The sequence below is a fragment of the Nicotiana tomentosiformis genome, chromosome 5, assembly GCF_000390325.3.
Source record: "Nicotiana tomentosiformis chromosome 5, ASM39032v3, whole genome shotgun sequence".
In the NCBI taxonomy this organism is placed as follows: domain Eukaryota; kingdom Viridiplantae; phylum Streptophyta; class Magnoliopsida; order Solanales; family Solanaceae; genus Nicotiana; species Nicotiana tomentosiformis.
The window spans coordinates 125,433,256-125,460,954 of record NC_090816.1 but is presented as its reverse complement, the minus strand read 5'-3'; the positions used below and the strand labels follow the sequence as shown (position 1 = coordinate 125,460,954).

The 27,699-nt window shown below is 36.4% G+C and overlaps 1 protein-coding gene across 2 annotated transcripts; it reads right to left on the bottom strand.

Moving 5' to 3' along the window:
• Positions 1-2,597: 2,597 nt before the first annotated feature.
• Positions 2,598-9,290, bottom strand: LOC104120708 (amino acid transporter AVT1C-like). 2 transcript variants are annotated; one of them, XM_009632525.4, is made up of 13 exons: positions 9,151-9,290; positions 8,064-8,303; positions 6,752-7,071; positions 6,450-6,664; positions 6,138-6,161; positions 5,848-6,028; positions 5,498-5,717; positions 4,964-5,099; positions 4,861-4,880; positions 4,390-4,535; positions 4,044-4,087; positions 3,871-3,933; positions 2,598-2,995 (listed from the first exon to the last, which is right to left on the bottom strand). In XM_009632525.4, exons 2-13 carry the CDS (start codon positions 8,270-8,272, stop codon positions 2,903-2,905), a joined length of 1,671 nt encoding a protein of 556 aa, XP_009630820.1. In that variant the 5' UTR covers positions 8,273-8,303; positions 9,151-9,290; the 3' UTR covers positions 2,598-2,902. The 2 variants fall into 2 exon arrangements, with proteins under 2 accessions (XP_009630820.1, XP_070031409.1); XM_070175308.1 differs by lacking the exon at positions 9,151-9,290 and adding an exon at positions 9,013-9,030.
• Between the last annotated feature and the right edge of the window lie 18,409 nt (positions 9,291-27,699).

The window sequence follows — 27,699 nt, the reverse complement described above, 5'->3', positions numbered from 1 at the left end:
TATGACTTCCCGAATTTGGTGTTATATCAATTGTTTGAAGATGACGCACATGCTAGGTGACGGTCGTGTGGGCGTGCACCACAGAAATTGTGACTTAAATAAATTCTGTGAAGTTGTAAATTTAAAGAATCTTGTTATTATCCGAATATTCTCTACGTGTTAGGAAATTGAGATGAGACTCTTATTAAAGATCATGTTTAGGCTACGTGCCGATATTTTGGGACCCCTAAGGTTGTGTTGCTGTTGAATTTAATTATTTTAAAAATGTATATTTCATACTCAGTCATGTCCATCCATTGTGAGGATATCTATGGGATCGGGGCTGCCCGTCTCCAATAAGCCATATTGGCTTTATATATATTATTATTATATGGTAAGGGGCTGCCCTAACTGCAATATGCCATATCAACTTTATATCACGCTTGGGCTGAAGGAGCCCCTCCGGAGTCTGCACCCCTCACAGTGAGCGTGGACGATTATATACGGGATGGACTTCCCAGGGCATGGACTTGCCTTACTTACTTATATTTGTGATGAATTTTCCTGGATATGGATCTTGTCCGAATCATTTACATTTGGGGATAAAATTACCTTGGGGTTGAATTGGCCTTATACGGTACTGAGTGACTGACTGACTCTTGATGTGTGTGTGTGTGTGTGTGTATATATATATATATATATATATATATATATATATATATATATATATATATATATATATACGAGAAGGAATATCCCTGGGCTGGATTGGTCATAAACAGTATTGAGTGACAGAGTGATTAGTGATCGTGAGTACACGAGGTTTTCCACTGAGATGTCATATTCCTCATATCATGTAGTATTGATCTATCTTATTTGTACTGAGTTTAACTGTTGTACTTGAAAGCATGCCTATATTTCGGTACCGTTATTTCTATACTGGACTATACATGCGGAGCTCGCCACTACTTTCAGCCCAGAGGTTAGTCGTGTTACTTATTGAGTTGGTTGTACTCATACTACACTCTGCACCTCGTGTGCAGATTCAGGTGCTTTCGGACACGACGACTGCTAGATTTTAGAGTGCTATCAATTGGAGACCATCAAGGTAGCTGCCTGTCGTCCGCTGACCTTGACTTTCTTTCTTTCAGTTATTGTATTGTTCTATACTTTTGAATATTGTTTTTATCAGTCAGATTTTATATTCATTTAGATGCTTATGTACTGAGTGACACCGGATTTCGGGAGTGTATTTATATCCAGTATTTGTGGGATTTTCTCTTAAACTTATTTATTATATTTTCAGTATTTAAAAGAAATTGTGGGTTATTGATGTTTTCGGCTTGCCTAATATTGAGATAGGCGCCATCACGACATGTGTGATTCTTGGGTCGTGACAAACATATTACTAAATTTTAGGAAAAATGCATAAGTACCCCCTGACCTATAGCCGGATTTCCAACTACAAACTTTACCTTTGCGGAATTTTTATTACCCTACCCCTAAACTATTTTAAAGTAGAATTATTTGCACCGTTAAAGCTTATGTGGCAATGTGTGTATTTCACTCTCCTTGGGAGAGTGAGAAGCAAGAAAAACGATTTTCAGATTTTTCTTTTTGCTTTTTTACCATTTTTTCTTACTTTGTTTTTCCTTTTCCTTTTTCTTTGTCTTTTTCTTTTACTTCTTTTTTCTTTTCTTCTCTAATTTCGGCGTATATTCATTCACCGACAACTTTGTCTAACCATTCTTCTTCTATTTATTTTGCTTTTCTTTTTCCTCTTTCTATCCTTTTCACACACAAATTAAAATCTCAAAAAGATCTATTCATAAGCAAATCAAAATACACTCAGATTTGGGAAAAAAATTTATCATCGAAAAACCTTTCCACGCCGGAAAAAATGGAGGTATTGAAATTTTAACTGAAATTTTTTTTCTTCTAACCTAGTCGACACACTTATACTTCACACACAAACCTAAAGCAAATAAAAGGAATATATTGCTTTAAAGTAAAAATTATGATTCAACTATTATCAAAGCATTGCTTTGACAGGAGTTGTTTTGTGCGAATCTGCTACTGTCTAGGTTGGAGGAAGTTATCAGAACACCATTATTTCCCCTACTAACAAAAAAGAGTAAGAAAAGAGAAAACAAAAGGAAGGGAAAAGAAATGAAAGGAATAGTATAAACAAAAGAAAACAAACAAACTAAAAAACATAAAACGCTTGCCGGCAAACTTATCGGAGAAAGAAACGGAAAATAGTTGGTGACGGAGGGAAGAAAAATTGTCGAAATCGTCGGACAAACGACTCCAAGAATGAAATGAAGAAGAAAGGAAGGTGGAAAAGAAAGAAAATGAAAAAGAATAAAAGAAAAGAATAAGAAAATTTAAAAATTGAAATTTACACTTGGCGGGCGTAAGTTTTCATGACTTTGATACAAACCTAGTTATGATCTTTTAAGGAGAATTTTTTTTTTTTTTAAAATAGTTCAGGAGGTAATAGGATCTCCGAAAAGAAAAAGTGTATAGTTGGAACTTCGGTCATAGGTTAGGGGATATTTATGCATTTTCCCTAAATTCTAACTTTTGAACAACTAATATAGCTTCCAAACAAAAAATAAGAATACAAACTTGTCCTCCACATAATTAATTAAAGTACAAAGATAATTACACATATTAATGCTAAAACACTACCATTGGTTTGAGTAACAGGCAATCAAATGACATAATGTTTCATCTCTAAAAGACAATAAGATTAAAGATTGTGAGACAAAGATAAAAAAATGTTTGTATCAAAATCACAAGCTTGGGACTTATTCAGAAAAGAACACTCTGAGAACCATACTACATATAAAATAGAATTTTGTATAATCATAGACTTGAAAACATTTGCAGCCATTGTTTGTATTACCAAAATTTTAACTCATAAACTCTGGATGATTTTGGAGAGAGCTGAATAAGATCCAATAACTGCTGATATAGCACCAATTATGATAATAAGTATACATGCTGATACCTGCATAGAAAAAACATTGTTATCAAGGCGAAAAACACAAAAAAGCTTTAAGGTTTGATGGGGCTTTAAGCGCAACGTGCTAAAAAAGCAAGGGCTTCAGTGAAGAAAGGCGCAAAAGAAGAAACAAATACAAATATGTATGGCTAGTCAAAGACTAATAATTATAAGCATGAATTAAAATATATGGATAAATAAATTGAAAAAAAAAATTACGATAATATGAAATATCAATTGTCTAGTAGTGCCTCTTCAGGATTACGCTCATTGGCAAGAAAAGTATATCATAGAGCCTTGATGGCGACACTGAAGCGCCCACTAAGCGAGGCGAAGCGCTCAATGTGTTGTACCTCGCTTCAAGGCTTAAGCACGCTTTATGCGTGCCTTTGACAACACTGAAAAAAAGGATAAAAGAACAAGTTCCATCACCAAGGAAGGTCGCTAACAACGTGGATAATTAATTAGGAGACATATAGTTTACACAAATATTTTATGTAAACATGTCTATAATCAAGGCGAAAATTCAGAGGCAGATTTAGGGTGGGTTCAGTGGTTCAACTGAACCATTACTTTCGACTCAAACAATATATGTACATATGCAAAAAGATTTAGAATATGTGTGTGTTTCTATATATATAAAGATGTTTATATTTTATAACATGATAAAGAACAATTGGGAAATAATGTCGATTTTAACACAAGGTTTATACATAATGTAATTCAAATTAATTCGACTACATAAGCTGATGAGTCGATTGAATTTTGACTAAAACTTGATAATTACCATGTTCTTCACCTAAGCTAACAATTAAAACAAAGTATACGCGCGCTGCGCTATCTTTGGCCTATCTGATAACAGAGGGAAACATCTGTTGTACCTGAATTGGACTTGTTTTTCCTTTCAATATTCTCAAGAAGCAAGCACAAGGTAGGATCAATGTCTGGAATATAAAGATCATATATTAGTACAATTCTTTAAATACAAAAAATGGAAACAGAAAACCTATTTAACAAAACACTTTAAAACTGGTACAGAACAGAAAGGACTTACAACTAGCATTGTAAATAATGATCCAATCAATGCCATCACAAATCCTGCAGGTTAAAATAAAAAAGTCTTTTTAAGGCAATGAATGTTACATAGGTAAGTTTGATATCACAGTTCTGTTGATATTTTTGAGAGCAAGGTCGTTCCTAAAGTGTTAAGGGGATTAAAAACACACTGTTTAAATCTATGTTACTCGGACTCTTCAAAAATGTTGTTGGGTGTGTGTCGGATCCTTCAAATTTAGTGCATTTTTGAAGGATCCGACACGGGTGCGGCAACACTTTTAGAGAGTCCGAGCAACATAGGTTTAAATCATATTGATAAGTGCTTTTATAGCAGCTTAACTTACCAAAAAAAGGAACTTTAAGCGCCACAAGTAATGTGGATATCACCAGTGCAGTTCTAATGAGGACTCCGTACATGTGAGATTTGGCGTGGTTCGATGGTATCAACTCCTCCATACTCATAGCAACAGGGGACATGGTTAAAGCATATGTGTTTCTAGTTAAGGAAGATATTCTCCCTTTGCTAAAATTATCTTAAAAGGAAATTTTCTTATCCTAAGTTCCCGGTGCACTACCGCTATGCGTCTGGGGAAGGGTCGGACCACAAGGGTCTATTGTACGCAGCCTTACCCTGCATTTCTGCAAGAGAATGTTTCCATGGCTCGAACCCATGACCTCCTGGACACATGGCAGCAACTTTACCGGTTACGCCAAGGCTCCCCTTCCCTTTATCCTCAGTCTTATTTTGGTAACATAATTTGAAGTAGTACAATGCAGTGGAAAAAAATAAAAATCATGGACTCAGAAAAGGATATTTTGTGAATGGATTAACAATCTGCAAAAGAAACAGACAATTTGTCACCATATGTTCAAATAGTTGTATCAAGGAGAGAACATAATCGATCAAGTTTCACTTACGGTTGTCCAAAAAGCAATTTTGGAGGCAACTAAATCTGTGGGCAAGTTTAGAGTAAACTGGGATTCAGCCGAGTCCCCAAACATCATGTATCCCATCACAGCTGCTCCAGCATACAATACAGTCACAATAGCGAAACTACATCCAAATTAAATCCGCGTTAACCAAAAATAAGGAAACGGAATGATGCAAAAAAAAAAATCAACAAATATTAAATTCTGAAGGCATAATTTCAAGAATACAATGTGTTCAGGCAGAAGGGGGCCTTGGCGTAACTAGTAAAGTTGTTACCATATGACCAGGAGGTCACGGGTTCGAGCCGTGGAAACAGTCTCTTGCAGAAATACAGGTTAAGGATGGGTACCACAGACCCTTGTGGTCCGGCTCTTCCCCGGACCCCGCACATAACAGAAGCTTAGTGCACCGAGCTGCCCTTTTAATGTGTTCCGGCTAAGAATTTCAAAAGTCGAACTCATCAAGTTTGAGTTTGGGATCCACCTTGGATTATCTACACGAACAAAATTAACACACAATACCTGGTTAAGAGGACGGCAGGGAATTGACTGCGTTTCTCCAGTGATGTATATATATTAGGAAACACTGCATGCCCGGAGTAACAATATCCATAAAGTCCAATAGCAACAGGGAGACTAGAAACGTTCAGTACAGTTTGTTCGCTTTGAGAGCTAACATGATCCACTAAGCCGAGCCAGTACAAGCAAACGACGACCATTACAGAAGCAATAACTCCTCCAGCTGAAAATTATGCCGGTCAATTTCAGAATTCTCATTGTCCAATAGTTGAAACAGGAAAATAAATGCTATCAGCCTGCCACTTTTGGCTATTCAGATATGAAGCTCTTCTTATAGGAAGTTAGCCACTTACCTGAGATGTAACTAAGAACAGTAAGGTCACGCAACCAAACGGTAGGAAGAACAGCTAAGGTGGTTATCAAAGCAAAGAGATGCCGTGCATCTAATTGGTACCCTCCCAAACTTAAATGTGCATTTGGAAATAAAGCCGACAGGTTATCTCCCTCCAAAATTATGTATTCAACACAACAGGACTGCAAGTGAAGGACAACAGTAATGAAGCATATATCAGGATGAGACACACATTTAGAAATTAATACGACAAAGGATGTTACGGACAACGTGTAGGCAACATAAACTTACATATAATTCCACGTATAATATTATCTGCATCCACAAATACACAGAACAAGAAAGAATCAGTATCAGAAATCGGTGATGATTGCATACATATGCTTAAACTGTTAAATATGTAGCTAGTCTAAGATTATCTATGTATCAGGAATCGGTGATGATTGGCTAAAAAGTTAAAATATGTTCCACAGCGATTCTTCAGCATTCTTTACCTACAAAATTTATCATCTTTATATCTATGTTATCAAGCGTTTTGCGCAATCTTATTTAAGAATTACTATGGTTGAAGTGCAAAGACAAATGAAAGCCAAAAGGACATACCGATATGATAATTCTTCCCACTGTACCAAAGGCTGCCTGACCAATATCCGGGTAAGTCTCGAGCCCCGGTTGGCTGTCCAAGCAGTATCTAAGGAGAATGCCAGTATAGTAAGAAAGCACACCGAAGATGAATAATATAGAAAGCCCTGCCCATCCACCTTCCTTCACAGCATAAGGAGTAGAAAGGATTCCTACTCCACATAGAACATTAATACCTGTATGAAAATAAAAAGAGGCATTTGTAAAAACTATGTTGCTCACCAACCGTGATTGGAACATAAAACTGTGTACAGAATACTAACCGTTTAGCACGCCTTGGCCGTAGGAACTTTGACGGGAAGCTGGAAATTCATGTGCAACTGATTTCTCATCAGGAAATTTCTTAATAGCAGACCTCCTTGATGGAAGAGGAGGCAGCAAAGTATGAGAGCTACGCCGCTGTTGGGGTTGCTCCTCTTCTGCTTGCGGTATGAGAGGTTTATGAAGAGAGGGTAACACTTCAGGAGTGTGTCTCCTTGTGAGTGATGAGGCAAGGAACGAGCTGCCTAAACGTGTTAATGAAGGCGTCCCCAGGAAAGTAAGACTTGGAGACGGTACACTACTATATATATCCATAGATTGCCTACAAGAAGTGTTTTGCAAGGATTAGAAGTTAGAAATATGAAACAGGTAAGTAATACATTGCAAACTAGACAAAACTCATTTGAGACATGAAGCACTCCAGAGAAAAGCTTTGCATCGTCATTGGAGATTACAGGATCCAGCGGTTGTTAACCACAAAACAACACACAAAAACACTTTTTACGCGCATCAGGAATCATATTGAATAATTCGTGGAGGAAAAATCTAGCATAGTAAAGTGATACGTTATCTTCTTCTGCTTTCATAATTCCCATGTTAATGCCAGTGATAAGAACTATGAAGTTCAAGCAAAGCTAAATTTCCCTCGACCGTTTCCTTCCACATTTCAACACCCTCTCCTTCTTGCATTGATGACTAAACATGTTGGTTTCTTAATTTCATTCAGGTTCACCAAGCAATGCTGGCCATTCAAAAAAATAAAAATTTGAGTTGGAAACTCTTTAATTAAAAATGCTCCTGAAGCAAGATAACATTATAAACTCAGAACTAGAATGATTAGAAGCATATGCGCAGCTCATGTTTTTATTCAAAATGACAATGAATGAAACCATTATCATTACAAGTAAACATTCTCCTACCAGAGCTGCAAGCGTAAAGCTGAAAACAGGAAGAGGAGCAAAGTGAAATCTAACAAGTAATCATTCAAGAAATGGAACTATTGATTGAACTCCGATGAGCTATAAAAACTTCAAAAGATTCATCTCCCAATGCAGTTCATAATGGAAAAATAACCAATCCATGAACAGAGAAACTCCATTTTGCTGCCAAACAACAGCAACAGTTACGCTTCAATTCCAAACAAGTTGGGGTCGGCTATATGAATCCTCATTGACTAATACCATACAAAATAAAAAGCGCTAGAAGTTAAACCCCATTATGCTACCAGAAAAGAGAAAAAGTCAAAAGCCAAAATGATACAAATATCTTTTCTAAATCTATTGAAAGAGGCAAAATGAAAAACAATATGAATACCTGTAACTTTGAGGCCAAGCAGGAGGGTTGAAGGAACTCGGTTTGCTGTCCGGGAAATCGTTTTCATTATTATCATCATTAGAGTAATTGGAAGAATCAGAGTCATTACCATCTTCATTTTCAGGTTTATCCAATTGTTTCTCCTCCCCATGATCATCCTCGTCGTCGCTCTCTATGTAGAAACTGTGTTCAGAGACAGAATTCTTCATCTTCTGTCTCCCTTCAACCCCTTAAAAAACTCTGCATACCACAAATTCTCCTCAGATTCCCATTTAGAGTACAGAATCAAACTCTAAAATAGAAACTAATGAATCAACAACTAAAAAATTAACTCTATTCATCCCACAAAATTTGGTATTTTCAAATCTTTACATGAAATGCATGTTTTTAGGGGTTTGACTGAATCTCCTTCTTTGAAAAATTTTACCGTGCAAATAAGGTAAGAAAGAATCTTTCCGCATATATATATATATATATATATATATATATATATATATATATATAAGCTTTTGAATTCCCTTGACATAAGGAAAGATTCTAATATAATAAATGCTTCAAAATTTGCTTAAGATCACATCTTCAAATTCAAGGTGTAAGGCATTTCATGTTAGTCATACACTTTAAAACTTGTCATGAAGAAAATAACGGACAGTCACCCCATAAAAAGGAAAGGTCAAGATTCAAAAAGCAAGAATCTTTTTTATTCACAGTAAAAAATGCCTTGAAATTTGAAACCACAAGCAAAAAAAAAAAAACATATAATAAGAAAGAGGAAAAAAAAACCAAATCTTTTCCTGAAATCATGGAGTAAAATTAGTGGTTATGTCAAAGATCTTTGAAAAAATTTCAACTTTCCAAAGACAATTCCCTATTATTTAGACACCCAATTTGCCAAAACACACGCACACAAAATTTGCAGATTCAAGAATCAACAGTAAATACAACTGACCCTTTTTCACTTTCTCCTTCTGTGGAGTATAATTTAAGGCAATTTTAGAGTTTATAAAAGAGAAACAGAAACCACTATCTAATCAAAAAGAAAACAGTACACAAAGTTACTATAATTAGAAAAGAGAAAGTTTCTTACTTTATAGTCGTAGAGGAATTCTGAGATATGAATGTCAAAAGAGTTGCTCAAAAAAGAGCTCTTTTTCTGCAGGCTTTTCAACTGCAACTAACAAAAAGTTTCAGCAGCAGATACTCAGATTTATGTGATAAGTATTTATTGAAATTATAGGGAGACAGAAGGAGTAACAAAAGCAGGCTAATGTTGTGCTGTGCTATACTGATGTTTGATTGTTGTTAAATTATTGTTTTCTGAGTTCGAATACTTATAATAAGTATGTTCAAAGATGCACATGACTTATAAGATTTGCGTCTTATCTTTCATGTTTTCATGTTATCAAGAAAACAAAGAGAATTAATTACGTGTTAAAAATCCGTTCAGTCGCGGAACCAAATTTTTTTTGAGGGAATTCAATGTACAAGGACTTAAATACAAAAAAAAAAAATGAGGGGAGTTTAATATTTACTATTTATATACAGAAAGCAATTGACCCTTGCCGCCCCCCAGCTCCTCCCTTGCTAGGTTGATTTTTTTTTTGTGCACGTACGATAGGTAAGAAGAAATTATTTAGTATTTTTGTCTTCGTTGAAACTACTTAGATTTTCAACCCACTTTATTGATCATTAGATCATACATTTATTTTTGCCTTTATTGATTATTTACGTTTTAGATCGGAGTTCAAGTTATATATTAGTGTAATTTAATCAACTGTAATACTCCTTCCGGTCCACTTTAATTAATTTTTTGGTTGTTTTCACACATATTAAGGAATTCAGCTTGTAGCATTAATTAAAAATAAAATTGACTGTATTAACCTTAATTTGTTCATTGAAAATACAACAAATACTCCTACGCTCTTTATTCCAAGGGTAACTTTGAAAAAAAAGTTAATTCATTCTTGATAACTGAAAAAATCAAATATTGTGGACCACAAAAAAGACCAAAAAATCAATTAAAGTGGACCGAAGGGAGTAGGTTATTATTGTTGGGATTTTAAGCTTGTGTAGCTTAAAAAGGGTGAATGAGAAATGGAGGAAAAATGAAATATTTGAGTTTCCTTCATTGGCAAAGGGACATTGTCCCATATTGGAGGAAGAAAAGGCTTTTGATGGGTATATATATATAATTGCTCTTCTTCTAGCTTTAAAGAGTTAAGAAGAAGGCAAGCCTCGCGCCGTCGTCGCTCGCTCGCTCGGTTCGGCTTCGGCTTCGGTCAAAGATTGATTGATTGATTAAGGCAAGACTTGTTGTCAAAGGTTATAGACAAAAGGAAGGCCTTGATTACTTTGACACTTACTCGCCAGTAACGAGGATAACATCTATTAGGGTGTTAGTAGCACTAGCGGCTGTGTATGGTCTTGAAATCCATCAAAATAGATGTTAAAGCAACTTTCTTAAATGGAGAATTAGAGGAAGAGATTTACATGGAACAACCTGAGGGTTTTGTGGTTCCTGGTAAAGAAAAGAAAGTGTCAAACTTGTTAAGTCGTTTTATGGACTTAAACAAGCACCCAAACAATGGCATGCCAAATTTGACCAAACAATGTTGGCAAGTGGGTTTAAAATCAACGAGTACGACAAATGTGTTTACATTAAAAATACTCCAGGTCATGAAGTAATTGTTTGTTTATATGTTGATGACATGTTGATAATGAGCAAAAATATGGTAGATATAAATGCTACTAAGCGCATGTTGGCTAGCAAATTCGATATGAAAGGCTTAGGAGTTGCTGATGTGATCTTAGGAATCAGAATTCACAAGACTCCACAAGATCTAGCATTATCACAGTCTCACTACATTGAAAAGGTACTTGACAAGTTCAAGTATTTGGGTTTCAAAATTGTCAAGACTCTAATTGACGTGAGTTATGCACTTCAAAAGAATGAAGGTGAAAGTGACTCACAACTCGACTATGCAAAAGTATTGGAAAGTTTGATGTATATCATGAATTGTACGCGATCATATATAGCATGTGCTATTAGTAAACTGAGTCGGTTTACAAGTAATCCCAATCACATATATTGGATGGCAATGAAATGAGTATTGGGGTATCTCAAACATACCCAAAATTATGCTTTGCATTATAACAAATATCCCTCCGTGATCGAGGGATATAGTGATGCAAATTGGATCACTGGATCATCTGAAGTTAAATCCACGAGTGGATATGTTTTCACAATTGGGGGTGGGGCAGTGTCTTGGAAATCATCCAAACAAACATGCATCACCCGTTCTACAATGGAATCTGAATTCATAGCTTTAGATAAGGCCGGTGAAGAAGCTGAATGGCTCCGAAATTTCTTGGAAGATATTCTATTTTGGCCCAAACCTTTGGCACCTATTTGTATATATTGTGATAGTCAAGCGGCAATAGGCAGGGCAGGAAGCGTTATGTATAACGAAAAATCTCGTCATTTACGACGGAGACACAATACCGTTAGACAACTACTCTCTAGTGGTGTTATCACAATTGACTACGTAAAGTCAAGAGATAACGTGTCGGATCCACTTACAAAAGGCCTATCTAGAGAGGCAGTTGAAAGATCATCAAAGGGAATGGGGTTAAGGTCTAGGATAAGTCATCATGGCGGTAACTCTACCTAGCAGACTGGAGATCCCACGAGCTAGGTTCAAAGAGATCAAACAAAGTTATGAATGACGGTTCAACATTTTCAAATAACTCAACCCATTCTCGTGATGAAAACAATGTTCAAAAATCGAGGAAAAGCATTAAGGCTTTTTGATGAGTCAACAACGCTTAAAGGTTTTTTAATGATTTGTTAAGTCTGGCAGGATATGACCAGATAGTGTGTCTATAGGATTACACATTTAGAAATCACCTATGTGAGTGTGAAGTGTAAACCGCTTCAAGGGGAATGAAAGTAAAAGCCCATTCTCTAAGCACTCATGAAACCAGGTGATGTTCATGGCTGAAACGAACATAACCGTGAAAACCATAAATGGTTAAGGATTGATTGTGTGACTTATGTTGTCTAGGTATACAACAAAGCTCGACGATTCAAAGATATCAAATCTACCGATTGACCGAGTATATCCGATATAAGTTCACTACGGAAAGTTCAAAAGGAAACATACTTATCCAGATGCAATTAATTCTTGCATGTAAAACACACACGCGTCCGTGCATTCCTTTATTTTATAGCCATTCCCCATTCATGTGGGGGATTATTGGGATTTTAAGCTTGTGTAGCTTAAAGAGGGTGAATGAGAAATGGAGGAAAAATGAAATATTTGAGTTTTCCTCTTTCGCAAAGGGACATTGTCCCATATTGGAGGAAGAAAAGGTTTTTGATGGGTATATATATAATTACTCTTCTTATAGCTCTTAAAGAGTTAAGAAGAAGGCAAGCCTCGCGCCGTCGTCGTCGTCGCTCGCTCGGCTTCAGATTTGGATTTGGATTTGGTCAAAGATCGATTGATTGATTAATCTTTTTTGGCAAAATTCCTTTCAATTATTTAATTAATTAATTAAATAATTAATGAAAAATTCAATCCGGAATAACCCATGACCCGCGACCCCCGGATTATTTTAAATCCATTTTCCCGTAATATTTCAAACAACCCTGTTCCAACAGCCATGGCTGTTTCTGAAAGGTTGCAAACCTTTTCAGAAACAATGCGAGCAACTTTATAAATAGAGTTTGAATTCCAGAATCTTTCCTTACGAAATTTTTTGATCTTCTTCTTCTTGTTCTTCTGCACAAAAATTTCAGTGTGTTTTTACAGCCTTCGAGTGGCTCGTTGTTCACCGGCGTTTTTGGTACCAACACTCCGGTGAGTTAAATTGTTCTATTCTTGGAGGATATATTCCAACACCTCGGGTACTTGAGGGGAATAATTTTCTTAAGGATACACTGTGTATTCAGTGGGCTCGATTTTTTCCTATACTGTTTTTTCAGAATTTATTTCGTTAAATAAGTATTACTAACTTTCTGTTTTGTTTATATATTTCAGAAAGTTTAATTGTTTATTACAGCAATACAGAACAATAACAATTATGCTATAATTCTAGTTCTCATATCAAATTTTATATGATAGTTATATATAATAACAATAACAACAACAACAACAACAACAATAACAACAACAACCGGCTAGTGAAATCACACAAGTGAGATCTGAGGAGAATAATGTGTACGTAAACTTTACCCTTGTCCTGGAAGGTAGAGAATATTCGTATTTTTACAATATTATAGCAGTTAATCACGGTAATGACTAATGCCACAATAAATATCTGTAGCTCGTAGTTATTGAAGTATACAGTATACACTGACAAGACAAGTTTTACTTCAGTATTCTCTTGTTTTTACTTTTTTTTTTATATGATCATACTCCATTATATATAACTGTAAGGCTAGTACTATAAATTACTACTTTTTTTGGATCGGTAATTAAAAAATAGCCAGCATTTGCAAAGTCATTGAAAAATAACTACTATTTTGTAGCAACACGGAAAGTTTCAGCATAATATACTGAAGATTAGTACACCTGTGTAAGAACTTCCAGCATATTATGCTGGAACTCCAACACACGGAAAGTTCTAGCATAATACACCGGAGATTGGAGTACATGCGTATGAATTTCCAGCATATTATGCTGGACCAGTATATTATATTGGAACTCCAGTATATTATGCTGCAATATTTTTCGGATTATGAACAATGTTTTTGTTCAGATTTATCTTTACATGAAAAGTGGCTAAATTTCGATTATTTTTGGAATCGTGACAATTTTTCTATTACCACTTGTAAATCTAATTTTTTTTTTTCTCCTGTTTTTTTACTTGAACAAATCTCAAGTGGCTATCTATCTTAACACAAGTTGAATTATTTAGTTAGAAGAGAATGACAATCCAAAATATTGAATTTACTAGCCTTTTATTTTTGGAGCTTTGTAAATTAAATTGTAACTTGCAACTTTAAGCCGCAGTTTGGCCTCACTGTAACCAACGTAACAACCAAGTGCTGTAATACGTACATTTTTAAAAAGATATTAGGACAAATTTGACTTATCAATGGTGGAATATAATTAAGATAATCCTTCCTCTATAAAACCTTATATATCCAGTGGGAAAAAACAATTGTTAATCTATTGTCGGTTATGATTTTCTATTTTTTATAATTTACTGTAGTGTTATCATTGAGTTCGCTGTGAGCAAAAATAGCACCCTTTAAAAAAAAGGTTATAGACCTAACTAAAAAGATAGAAATCTTTTGCTTTAACAGTATCATTAAACAACTTAATTTCACGTAATCGGAGTATGAGGGTCCAACAATATTACTTTCAGTGTAAATTTAAACATAGAATCTTCAAATTTATCGGAAAAACAAAAACGAAAATTTGAAAACTACGTAAGAGAAGTACAATAGACTAATAGTTAAAAAATTCAAAATATTTTAAAATCCATTGTAAAAGAAAACTATGTTTGATTTTTTTAATAATAATAATATCACATAAAATAAAATCGAAATGGTATAAAATTTGGTTCAATATTCAGAAAAGGGAAAAAGAAAAATAAGTTTGGGAAAGGTGACAAAACTATATGATAATGGCAGATATCAGAAAAAATAGTGCAAAACAGATTGACAACTTGTTTAAAATGGGGCCCATGCTGACTTGGACATGCTGCATTAGTCCAAATCAAGCACAGTCTTCCTCATATCCCTATGTCCCAAACATTGTGGGATATTTTTATTTTGGCTATAAAATATTATTTTTAGATTCAACTATCAGATTGGTGCTAGCATATCATACTTGGGAAAAAAAATATTTTTTTGCAAAAAACGATTAATTAGAGATTAAAGGACATTTATCATCCACCACAACTTTTAGTGGTCTAATATGTGCGAATATATTTACACTAAAGTTTAAGTTTTGTGCATGAACACTATATTAATTTATTGTCAAACTAAATCAACCTATAATAATAATCAAATTTCATAATAAGTGTATACGGCGACTTAAAAGACAAAGTAATAAGTTGTTGCAGAGGCGCTGAGCATGTTCATAAGGGGTTTAATTGAACTCATCAAAAGATTATACTGTATAAATAAGATAATTTTTTTGTTGTTATATATAAATTTTGTGTTCCCTTACTATTTGGGAGGGGGGGAGGGGGTGTGAAATTCTAATGTAGTAGCAAAAAGCATTTAAAATTACATATTCAAATCATAATTGTAATATTTTACTATTTTGTTAAATTCCCTTGATACGAATTCCTGGTTCCACTTATATCCGGTTAAATTATTATAATAATATACTGTCGATATATATAAATTAAATTATACAGATTGATGAAACTGTAATAAATTATAATTCGTGCCGATATAATCGTGTATAATTTAACAATGCGATGTCATGTGACCTGTCACGGCAGACAACTTTGACCTCTCACTTATGTTTGAGATCTGAAAATATTTTTATGAAATTATTATTATCATTATTAGTATTAGTATTTAAATGTTTCACAAATTTGTTGGTCTATTTTAGCAGATATGCAAATCCCATATGTCAGATGTTTTGGAAATTTGAATGATTATTTTTCTTTATCGACTCTCCGCATCCACGTACAAATGGACAATTATTATCATGTCTAGATTCATCTTATTGTCGTGTTGAAAAGTAGTAGTACTAATGAAATTTAGTTGTTCTCATTTATTGTACTCCACGTTGTATCCTGTCCAAATTCATTACTCATAAAAATCAACTAGATCTTGACCATATAATATAATAATAAATTGAAAACGACAAATTTATTCTGTTATTGGATCTTAGCCTCTTAGGGATGACTATGGTTAGGTGGAACCAATTCATTGTCACATCATAAGTCCTGTTTTATCATGTTTGTTTCTAATTTTTGAAACTCTCCAAAATTTCTTTTTGAACTCTCCCACTAAAGAGATTATTAACTTCACCATGTTACAATAATTTTTTGTATTTTTTACATATAGAGAAAGATGAAGGTAAATGTAAAAACAAAGAGAATTAAACCGACACCTATAATGTAACTGTCCAATCTACTATTGATATTGTCCGCTTTGTATCTAGGTCGGCATTGCTTTAAAACGTGTCACTAGGGTCTAAGGCCTATTTACTTATATACCCAGCATCTCTCCCGTGTTTTGTCGATGTGAGATTCGTCTAGGGTGTTACATACACCCCTTTAGGGACTCAGCGTATGTAACAACTCAACCCACTAATAATATATTGTCCGCTTTGTGCCTAGGCTCGCACGATTTTAAAACACATCATTAGGGTCTAAAGCCTATTTATTTATATACTCATCATATCTCCCGTGTTTTGTCGAGGTGAGATTCGCACAGAATGTCACATGTAATATGAAAGCGTGGAAGGTATATTCGATTCTATGTAGAACATACTGTGATAAAGTTTTGGTAGGCGCTGTAACAAATTCCAAATAGTCAAGATATATAACACTACTTTTTTCATTAGAAATTCTAATAATTCAAGAGAATTTGTAGTCTAAGTAATGATTAATAATTCAAGTACCAAAAAAACTTCCACCACATTCAAGATAAGTACTACTAGGAAAGAAGAGGAAGAAGTAGAGGTCTCTAAATAATTGAAATATCATTCGCCACTTGGCAGACATCAACATCCCCACTTTTGTTAATTGTTTCAAACAGAAAAGATTAAGAGAATTGCTTTTAAAAATTTAATTACATTATCATACATTCGGTCTGAAGGTGAAGGAGAAAAAAGCATAATACAAAAGATAGAATGCATGCCTCTAATGATAATTCGTTTTGTTAGACAATCGTGAAAGAATAAAAGCTTACGCATCATCCTACCCAGTGTTAGTAATCTATATTCGAAAATATAAATTATGAAATTTAGATCAATGAAAAATCAAAAGTATAAAAGAAGCAGGAAAAAATTTAAATTCGGTTACGAGGGGATTACGTTCTTAATCAATCAAGCAATCAAATCATTAAATCTGAAGCTGAGGCCGAGCTGGGGGACGACGGCGGCGCAATATTTGCCTTCTTTTTATCACTTATAGAGCCAAAAGATATTAAATGTATATATACTAAATAAATATCTTTTCCTCTTCTAATATGAGAAAATATTCCTTTACAAAGGAGAAAAATTCAAATTTCGTTTTCTCACTACTTCCCATTCACACCATTTTAAACTAAAAACCCAAACACCAAGTTGAAACAATTGAAACAATTAAGTACCTTAAGTTTTGGGATATTGTAAATTAGTCTCACTATCTTTTTCTCAATGTCTACAGTGAAAGGTTGAACTAATATGAAATTAGTTATTTGCAATCAGTAACTTTAAGGTTATGAGCCTCGAGCTATCAACTGCTTTACCCTGTGTCGAAGATAAGAATTGAAATTAAGAGATAAACAAGAATTATAACTCAAAGATTAAATAATTCAAAGGCATGTTAGCTGTCAATATGGCACACACCTTTGCAAATTTATATGCTTAAAGTTTGAGATGTGTAAATATTTTAATATGTATTTTATCAGTAATTAAAAAATGCTTCATAAATTGTTGGAATAGATTAGCAGATCCGCAAATCCCTTGGCCAGAACATGGAAATTTAGAACATGGAAATTTGCATTTAATTTTGTATCCCATATGTATGTTTCATGTCCGAATTCATTATTCATTTGAGTCATTCCCAGTAAAAGAGCAATATTTTGGCTTGAAATATCAAGTCAACCAGATCTTGACCTATGAAAAATTTAATTGAAAAAAATGACAAATTAATGGGTAGGTAGAACCCCCTTCTATTAATTAATTGCACATAATCAGCAACATTGGTTTTTTAGAGTAAAAGAACAACTTACGCACATTCAACAATCATATCAATAAATACATTACATGTATTTTTTATGTGTACAGTTTCTCTCTATGGATATTGGTTTTTATTTAATTAGATAAGAGGTGTGAATGAGAAATGAGGGGAAAAGATTTGGAGGGAAACGAAAAGTTTGAAGTTGTTTATTTTACGAATGCACTTTGTCCCTCCTCGGAAAATGGAAAGAAAATCTTTGTGTATTTTACGAATGCACTTTGTCTCTCATCGGAAAATGGAAAGAAAATCTTTGTGCTTATATAGATAAGCACATCTTTTAGCTCTTAAAGAATTGAGAAAAAGTGATGCCTCGCTCCGTCGTCGTCTTCGGATTTGGATTTGGTCAATTGATTGATAATTTTTTGGACCAAATTTATTTTCCATTTTCCATTATTTATTCTTTCTTTTTCATGATATTTTCGCGCGCATTTTATTTCGCGGATAATTTTCTAACACTCTAACGGTTGTTTTTGAACTTAAAATTCGCGACCAAAATAGAAATATTTTCTGCCAAAATGGTTTCTCATATGAACAGGTACCTTCGCACCTATTCAATCTAAACTGTTTGGCTTTAAATTCAGAGGTTTAGCCTCATTTTCTAACCACTGAAACTTGCATACTCTCCCCTCTATCTTCTGCATTTCTACACTATTTTTTTCCAAAGCAAAACGTAAGCATAAGTGTGGTTTACTGACGTTTGTTGAGTTCGATGAAATTCTGTAATTTCCATTGCCGGTATTACAGAATAGTTGTTCCGTTCTATCCCGGGAGGGATTGATCCAATAACCTTGGGCAACAATGAGGGGATTAAATTCCTTAAGGAAACACAATTTTCTGTTGGGCTCGGAACTTTTGTTTATTCTGTTTCTGCTTCTGTTTTATTTTATTTTTTGCAGAAATTATCTTCGAATACAGATACTAACAAGCTTAAGGAATTTAATATATATTTTGTGTTCATCTTACTTTCTACTTTGGGAGACTAAATCCTAGCGATTTTCTACTCCCGTTTTGGAGATTAAAATCTTCGAATTTTCTACTCCAGTTTGAGATTAAAGTCTTTGTGACTTTCTACTCAATCCGAGATTAAAATCTTTGTTATTTTCTACTCAGTTGTTTGTATTCGGTTTGAAGATATAAAAACTTCATCGACTTACTAATTCTGGTTGTGTCAATTTCTTTTACAGAAAAATAACAACATGTGTGGAACAACAGAATGGTTCTCTTGGGATGGCTACTGCTTCTTCAAGTTGCACAACGCCTGCACCGACGATGGCGCCGACAAAAAAGCATGAAAAGTTTTCCGGCATGGACTTTAAGCGTTGGTAGCATAAAATATTCTTCTACCTGACCACACTCAATTTGCAGCGCTTTATCAGCGAGGATGTTCCAGTTATGGGAGAAGAAACTCCTAAAAATGAGCGATTTGTGGTCACAGAGACATAGAAGCATTCTGACTTCTTATGCAAAAGATTATATTTTAAGTTACTTGGAAGACATCTTGTACAATGTTTATAGCGTCACGAAAATATCAAGAGAGTTGTGAAATGCTCTTGAAAAGAAATACAAGACTGGAGATGCTGGACTTAAGAAGTTTGTGGCTGCCAAATTTCTAGATTTTAAAATGGTTGACGGCAAATCTGTCATAACGCAAGTCCAAGAATTGCAAGTGATTGTTCATGACCTCCTTGCTGAAGGTATAAATTGAGTCAATATTTTTATTCAAGATATTGATTATTTTACTAATTATAAATTTATGATTGAAGGTATGGTCATAAAGGAGGCGTTTCAAGTTGCGACATTTATTGAAAATCTGCCTCCGCTGTGGAAGGACTTTAAGAATTACTTGAAACATAAGCGCAAGAAGATGAAGCTTGAAGACCTTATTGTTCGTCTACGGATTGAAGAAGACAACAAGGCTGCTCAGAAGAAGTCCCATGATAACTCAACAATAATAGGAGCAAATATTGTTGAGGAAGCGTCTACAAGCAACAGAAAGAGAAAGAAGTCGTCTGGTCCAAAGAATTTGTGATGACCCAAAATATCATCTTTAAATTTAATAAGTAATTCTGTGTTCTAAGACCTCGAAAAGTACCATTTATTATTCCTCAACTTACGTGCGCAGTCTGTACAATTTTCCGAAAAGTTTTCATGTGAAAAATGAATTAAAATATGAAATAAAGTTTTAAAATTTAAGTGAGTTGACTTTAGTCAATATTTTTAGCAAATGGACTCGAATCAGTGTGTTGACAGTTCCGGTAGCTCCGTATCGTGATTTGAGACTTGGACGTATGCCCGAAATTTAATTTGGAGGTCCCTACCTCAAGTTATGACCATTTAACGGAACTAGCAATTTAAAGGCTAAATATTCCACGTTTGACCACGGGGTTAACTTTTTGATATCGGAGCCGGAATCCGATTCTGGAAATTTGAACAGCTTCGTTATGTCATTTATGATTTGTGTACTATTTGAAGTCATTCCGGATTCATTTAATATGTTTTGTCACGAGGTTTGCAAATTGAAAAGTTTAAAAAACTCAAAGTCCGAATTGAGGTGTGAATTGCAATTTCAATATTGTTTGATGTGATTTGAGACCCCGAGTAAGTCCATATGATGTTACGGGACTTGTTGGGATATTTGGATAAGGTCCCGAGGGGCTCGGGTGAGTTTCGGATAAGCCACGAGATGTTTTAAACTTAGAAACTTTTGCTGGTATAACTGAACCTGTTGCAGGCCTCTGATCTTGCAATTGCGAGATCGAGCATCACAAATGCGAACCAAGCAGGTATGGCAATTGCGAAATTTTTAACGCAATTACGAAGAAAGCCTAGGCCAGCAGTTCTCGCAATTGCGAGTTTATCTTCGCAATTGCAAAGGGCCAATTGTCGCAAATGCGACATAATCTTCGCATTTACGAAGGCAGCGGGATTGTGAAGGGCATCCAATTGGGAATGTTTCTTCGCATTTGCGAAGCTCAGGTCGCAATTGCGACACCTGCAGCTGAACAAAATGACTTTTGGGCAGGATTTTTGATTCATTTCCCAAATCTTCAAAACCTAAAACCTCAAGAGGCGATCTTTGGGCAATTTTCACGGGAAAATATTGGGTTAAGTGTTTCTTATCCTATATTGATTATATTTCATGATTTCATACTCATTTATATTATGAATCCGTGAATTTATGGAGGAAAAAATCAGATTTTTCTAAAATCTTCCAAAAATAAAAATTTAAGATTTGAAGGTCCATTTGATATCAGAATTGGACAAATTTGGTATGGTTGAACTCGTATCGGAACGGGTGTTCGGATTTTGTGAGGTTTTCCGGGATTTGAGACGTGGGTCCCACTGCCAAATATTTTAATGAATTTCGGATTTTATCCGAAAAATTTATAAATTCATATGGAATTAATTCCTATGATTCGTATTAAGTATATTGAATTATTTGTGAATAGATTTGAAGCTTTCGGAGATAAATTTAAAAGAAAAAGCTGTGGTTGAATAATTGATTGGAATTTGCAAAGCGAGGTAAGTGTCGTGGTTAACCTTGACTTGAGGGAATAGAACCCTTAAATTATTTATTACGTGAAATACATGTGAACGACGTATAGGCGAGGTGACGAGTGTCTATACATCGTCAAATTAAATATTTGCATAATTACTTAAAAAATCATAAATCGTTTTAAATCATGAATTAATTATTATAATAATTGTTTCTCTCTTATTCTTTGCTAAATATTAATTCTTGAATTTCTGCATTAATTGTTGCATGCTACTTGAATTATGTGTCTTAATTGTTATTTGACATTTAGCATATTAAATATTAAACTGCGTATTTTCTCCCTGATTTTTATGATAATTTGCTATTTGACATTATCTGTTTCATGAATAAATCATAATTATTGTATGATTGTTGTCTTACAATTTCATATTAACCGTTGTATTTATTGGGGTAGTTCCTTCTATAAGAATTGGTAAATGGATATATTGGAGGATCGGGTTATACGCCGCAACATAATTGATTGAAATTGATATATTGGAGGATCGGATTGCACGCTGCAACAGACTTATTAAAAAGTCAATATTGGAGGATCGAGTTGCACACCGCAACAGACTTATATAAAAGTCAATATTGGAGGATCGAATTGCACGCCGCAACAGACTTATTAAAAAGTCAATATTGGAGGATCGGGTTGCACGCCGCAACAGACTTATATAAAAGTCAATATTGGGGGATCGAATTGCACGCCGCAACAGACTTATTAAAAAGTCAATATTGGAGGATCGGATTGCACGCTGCAACATTCTTATTTAAAAGTCTATATATATATATACTTGATTGAAATAAATATGCAACAGAACAGAATGTGAATATATTGTGAGAGCGGGTTACACGCTGTAACAGAATTGATGGAAATGATAATTGGTTATGACTGCTGAGTTGGCTTTAATTATTATAAATAAATTACCTGATTTATTTTTATTATTGTTGTTGTTACTAATATTGCGTACATGTAATGTAAGTGAACCGTCTTAGCCTCGTCACTACTTCGTCGAGTTTAGGCTCAACACTTACCAGTACATGGGGTCGGTTGTACTGATACTACACTCTGCACTTTTTGTGCAGATTTCGGAGTTGGTCCCAGCGGCGTACCATAGATTTTCTCGAATTTCAGCTACCAGAAGAGACTTGAGGTATTACTGCACGGCGTCCGCAGTTCTGAAGTCCCCGCCTATTTTACTTTAGCTGTGTGATTATTTCCATACTACTTTATTTTATTCAGACCTTTATTTGTATTTATTCTAGAAGCTCGTGCACTTGTGACACCAATTATGGGATGGTATTTAGACTTCGTTGTTTTTATGGATTATTCACTATATTTCAAACTTGCTTCCGCATTTGTTCTTGGATTATTAATAATTTAAATTTTTTTAAAAAATTGATTAATATTATTCTAACGTTAGCTTGCCTAGCAAGTGAAATGTTAGGCGCCATCACGGTCCGAAGGTGGAAATTTCGGGTCGTGACAGTTGGTATCAGAGCACTCGGTTACATAGGTCTCACGAGTCACGAGCAAGCTTAGTAGAGTCTGAAGAATCGGTACGGAGACGTCTGTACTTATCTCTCAGAGGCTATGAAGTTTAGGAACAATATCACTTTTTTCTTATTCTGTCGTGCGATTTTATTCCATCATCTATGATTGAACCATTTTACTCTTAATCTCTCGCAGATGGTGAGAACACGTAATACCTCTACCGATGGACGGGGACCAGAACCCCCGGTGGCAACTATGGCCAGGGGTAGAGGTCGAGGCCGAGGTCGTGCTAGAGGCCGAGGTAGAGCTCAGTCCAGAGCTCGAGCAGCTGCACCTATTATAGAACCTCAGGTAGACCTTCATGAGGAGGTCCCAGTTCATAATGTACCAGTTGGACCAGTTCAGGTACCGGAAGGATTCATAGCCACTCCAGTGCTTCAGGACGCTCTAGTCCGATTGGTGAGTCTTATGGAGGGTGTGGCCCAGAATAGTACATTTCTAGTGGCACCAGCCATCTCACAGGCTGGGGAAGGAGCACAAACTCCCACCACTCCCGCTCCAGAGCAGATGGCTCCCCAGAATCAGGCTCCAGTAGCCCCGCTAGTTGGGGTAGTTCAGCCAGTTATTGTAGCATAGACCGGTGATAGGCCTGCCATGTCTTTTGAGGCCTTATTGATACTGGATAAGTTCACTTCAGTGGTACACCTTCTGAGGACCCACAAGATTATCTTGAACGCTGCCATGAGGTGCTACAGAACATGGGTATAGTTGAGACCAATGGAGTTGATTTTGCTGTATTCCAGATGACGGGTTCCGCCAAGAGGTGGTGGAGATATTACATATTGACCCGACCAGTCGGATCACCTGCACTTACTTAGGAGCAGTTCTCTCAGCTATTTCTGGAGAAGTTGCTCCCTATCACACTGAGAGAGGAATTTCGCAAGCAATTTGAGCGTCTACAGTAGGGCAGTATGATTGTTACTCAGTATGAGTACCGTTTTGTGGATTTGGCCCGTCATGCTCTCCTTTTACTACCTACAGAGGGAGAGAGAGTGAGGAGGTTTATCGAGGGACTCACTCACCCTATCAGACTTCAGATGGCTAAGAAGACCAGAAGTGAGATTTCTTTTCAGGCGGCTGCAAATGTCGCAAGGAGGATCGAGATGGTTCTTGCACAGGAAAGAGGGCAGAGGTCCGATAAGAGGCCTCGTCAGTTTGGTGGTTACAGTGGTGCCTCACCTGTAGGCAGGGGTAATTTGGTAGGGGTCATCCTCCTAGACCATTTCATTCAGTACTTCATGCATCTCCCGTTGCTTCAGGGAGTCACGGTCCTATTATGCCTTACTCTGGGCAGCCAGATTCAGTGCACATTCAGCTCCTATCAGTGCACCACCACTCCAGAGTTACTACAGTGGTTATCCGGCCCACTTGGGTCAGCTTCAGCTTCAGCAGCCACGGCATCAGTGGGTGTTATGAGTGTGGGAATATTGGTCACATCAGGAGGTATTGCCCAAGATTGGCGAGTAACAGATCTCGACAGGATTTTTGTGCCATCATACCAGCACCGGTTGCTTCACCGCCTGCTCAGCCAGCTAGAGGCAGGGGTCAAGCAGCTATAGGTGGAGGTCAGGCCATTAGAGGTGGAGGTCAAACCGTTAGTAGTGGAGGCCAGCCAGTTAGAGGCCGTCCCAGAGATACAGTTCAGAGTGGTGGGGCCCAGCCCCGATTTTATGCTTTTCCAACTAGGCCTGAGGCCGAGTCATCTGATGTTGTGATCACATGTATTATTCCAGTTTTCCATAAAGATGCTTCAGTTCTATTTGATCCAGGATCTACTTATTCCTATGTGTCCTCCTATTTTGCTTCATATTTGATTGTGCCTCGTGATTCTCTGAGTGCTTCTGTGTGTGTATCTACATCAGTAGGAGACTCTGTTGTAGTAGATCATGTCTATCATTTGTGTGTGGTTACTATTGGTAATCTTGAGACTAGTGTGGATCTTCTACTTCTTGATATGGTAGATTTTGATGTCATCTTGGGTATGGATTGCCTGTCTCCTTATCATGCTATATTGGACTGTCATGCCAAGACAATGACCCTAGCTATGTCGGGGTTACCTCGGTTAGAGTGGAAAGGAAATCCTGGCCATTCTGCCAGCAGGGTTATTTCTTATATGAAAGCTCGACGTATGGTAGAGAAAGGGTGTCTAGCTATCTGGCTTATATTCGCGATCCCAGTACGGATGTCCCTTCTATGGACTCAGTACTAGTTGTTCGTGAATTTCCAGAAGTATTTCCTACAGATTTTCTGGGGATGCCACCCGACAGAGATATTGACTTTTGTATTGATTTGGCTCCGGGCACTCAGCCCATTTTTATTCTACCATACCGTATGGCCCCGCCAGAGTTGAAAGAATTGAAAGAGAAGTTACAAGACTTGCTTGATCAGGGATTCATTAGACCCAGTGTCTCGCCCTGGGGTACACCAGTATTATTTGTAAAGAAGATAGATGGCTCGATGCGGATGTGTATAGACTATCGGCAGTTGAACAAGGCCACTATAAAAAACAAATATCCGCTGCCAAGAATTGATGACTTATTTGATCAGCTTCAGGGTGCCAAGGTATTTTCGAAGATTGATTTGAGATCTGGTTGCCATCAGTTGAAGATTAGGACATCTGCTGTCCCTAAGACAGCTTTTTGGACTTGGTATGGGCATTACAAGTTCCTAGTGATGTCATTCGGGTTAACAAATGCTCCAGCATCATTTATGGATTTGATGAATCGGGTGTTCAAGCCTTATTTAGATTCTTTTGTGGTTGTATTCATTGATGATATCTTAATTTACTCCAGCAGTCGAGAGGAGCATGAGCAGCATCTTCGAAGTGTGCTTCACACCTTGAAGAATAATCAGTTATATGCCAAATTTTCAAAATGTGAGTTTTGGTTAGACTCAGTTGCCTTTTGGGGGCATGTTGTATCGGCAGAAGGCATAAAGGTGGATCCTAAGAAGATTGAGGTTGTTTAGAATTGGCCTAGACCTACTTTAGTTAAAGAAATCTGGAGTTTCCTGGGTTTGGCAGGTTATTTTCGTCGGTTCATGGAAGGGTTTTCATCCATAGCAAGCCCATTGACCAGATTTACCCAGAAAGGTATCCCATTCAGATGGTCAGACGAATGTGAGTTGAGCTTTCAGAAGCTCAAGATCGCTTTGACTATGACGCCAGTGTTGGTATTACCCACAGGCTCAGAATCGTATATGGTATATTGTGACGCATCTCACATTGGGCTTGGTGCAACATTAATGCAAGATGGCAAGGTAATTGCATATGCGTCGCGGTAATTGAAAGTTCACGAGAATAATTATCTTGTTCATGACTTAGAATTGGCAGCCATTGTTCATGCGCTGAAGATTTGGAGGCATTACCTCTACGGTGTCTCGTGTGAGGTATTTACTGATCATCGTAGCCTCCAGTATCTGATCAAACAAAAGGATCTTAATTTGAGGTAGAGAAGATGGATGGAGTTATTGAAAGACTATGATATCACCATTTTGTATCACCCCGGAAAGGCCAATGTGGTGGCCGATGCCTTGAGTAGAAAGTCTATGAGTATGGGCAGTCTTGCGTATATTCCGGTTGGTGAGAGGCCATTAGCTGCAGATGTTCATACTTTGGCTAATCAGTTTGTGAGGTTAGATGTTTCAGAACCCAGTCGGGTTCTAGCTTGCACAGTCGCTCAGTCTTCTTTATATGAGCGCATCAGAGAGAGGCAGTATGATGATCCTCACTTACTTGTCCTTAAGGACACGGTATGGCACGGTGATGCCAAACAGGTTGCTGTGGGGGAAGATGAGGTTCTGCGAATGCACGGTCGTATTTGTGTGCCTAATGTGGATGGACTTCGTAAATTAATTCTTGAAGAAGCACACAGTTTCAGGTATTCTATTCATCCAGGTACCGCTAAAATGTATCAAGATTTGTGACAACATTATTGGTGGAGGAGAATGAAAAAGGATATAGTTGCATATGTAGCTCGGTGTCTGAATTGTTAGCAAGTTAACTACGAGCGTCAGAGGCCTGGTGGTTTTCTTCAGAAGTTAGAAATTCCTGAGTAAAAGTGGGAGCGTATCACTATGGATTTTGTTGCTAGGCTCTCACGGACTCAGAGAAAATTTGACGTAGTTTGGGTCATTGTGGACAGGTTGACCAAGTCAGCACATTTCATTCCAGTGGCAGTTACCTATTCTTCAGAAATGTTAGCTAAAATTTATATTCGTGAGATTGTCCGCCTTCACGGTGTGCCCGTGTCTATTATTTCAGATCGAGGTACGCAGTTTACCTCACATTTTTGGAGGGCTATACAACGTGAGTTAGGCATGCGGGTGGAGTTGAGTACAACATTCCATCCACAGACAGATGGACAGTCAGAGCGCACTATTCATATATTGGAAGATATGCTATGCGCTTGTGTTATAGACTTTGGGAGGTTCTTGGGATCATTTCTTGCCACTTGCGAAGTTTACTTATAATAATAGCTACCAGTCGAGCATTCAGATGGCTCCATATGAGGTATTATACGGAAGGCGATTCCGATCGCCAGTTGGTTGGTTTGAACCGGGAGAGGCTTGGTTGTTGGGTACCGATTTGGTACAGGATGCCTTGGATAAGGTCAAGATTATTCAGG

What these genes read in the sequence shown, in the direction of transcription:
- LOC104120708 (XM_009632525.4), bottom strand. Translation starts at nt 8,272, where the DNA reads ATGAAGAATTCTGTCTCTGAACACAGTTTCTACATAGAGAGCGACGAC. An exon ending in TGGGAAGAATTATCATATCG is followed by an intron (nt 6,162 to 6,449) that starts GTATGTCCTTTT and finishes TTGTGGATGCAG; the next exon opens with ATAATATTATACGTGGAATT. An exon ending in ATTGTTAATCCATTCACAAA is followed by an intron (nt 4,536 to 4,860) that starts ATATCCTTTTCT and finishes AACTAGAAACAC; the next exon opens with ATATGCTTTAACCATGTCCC.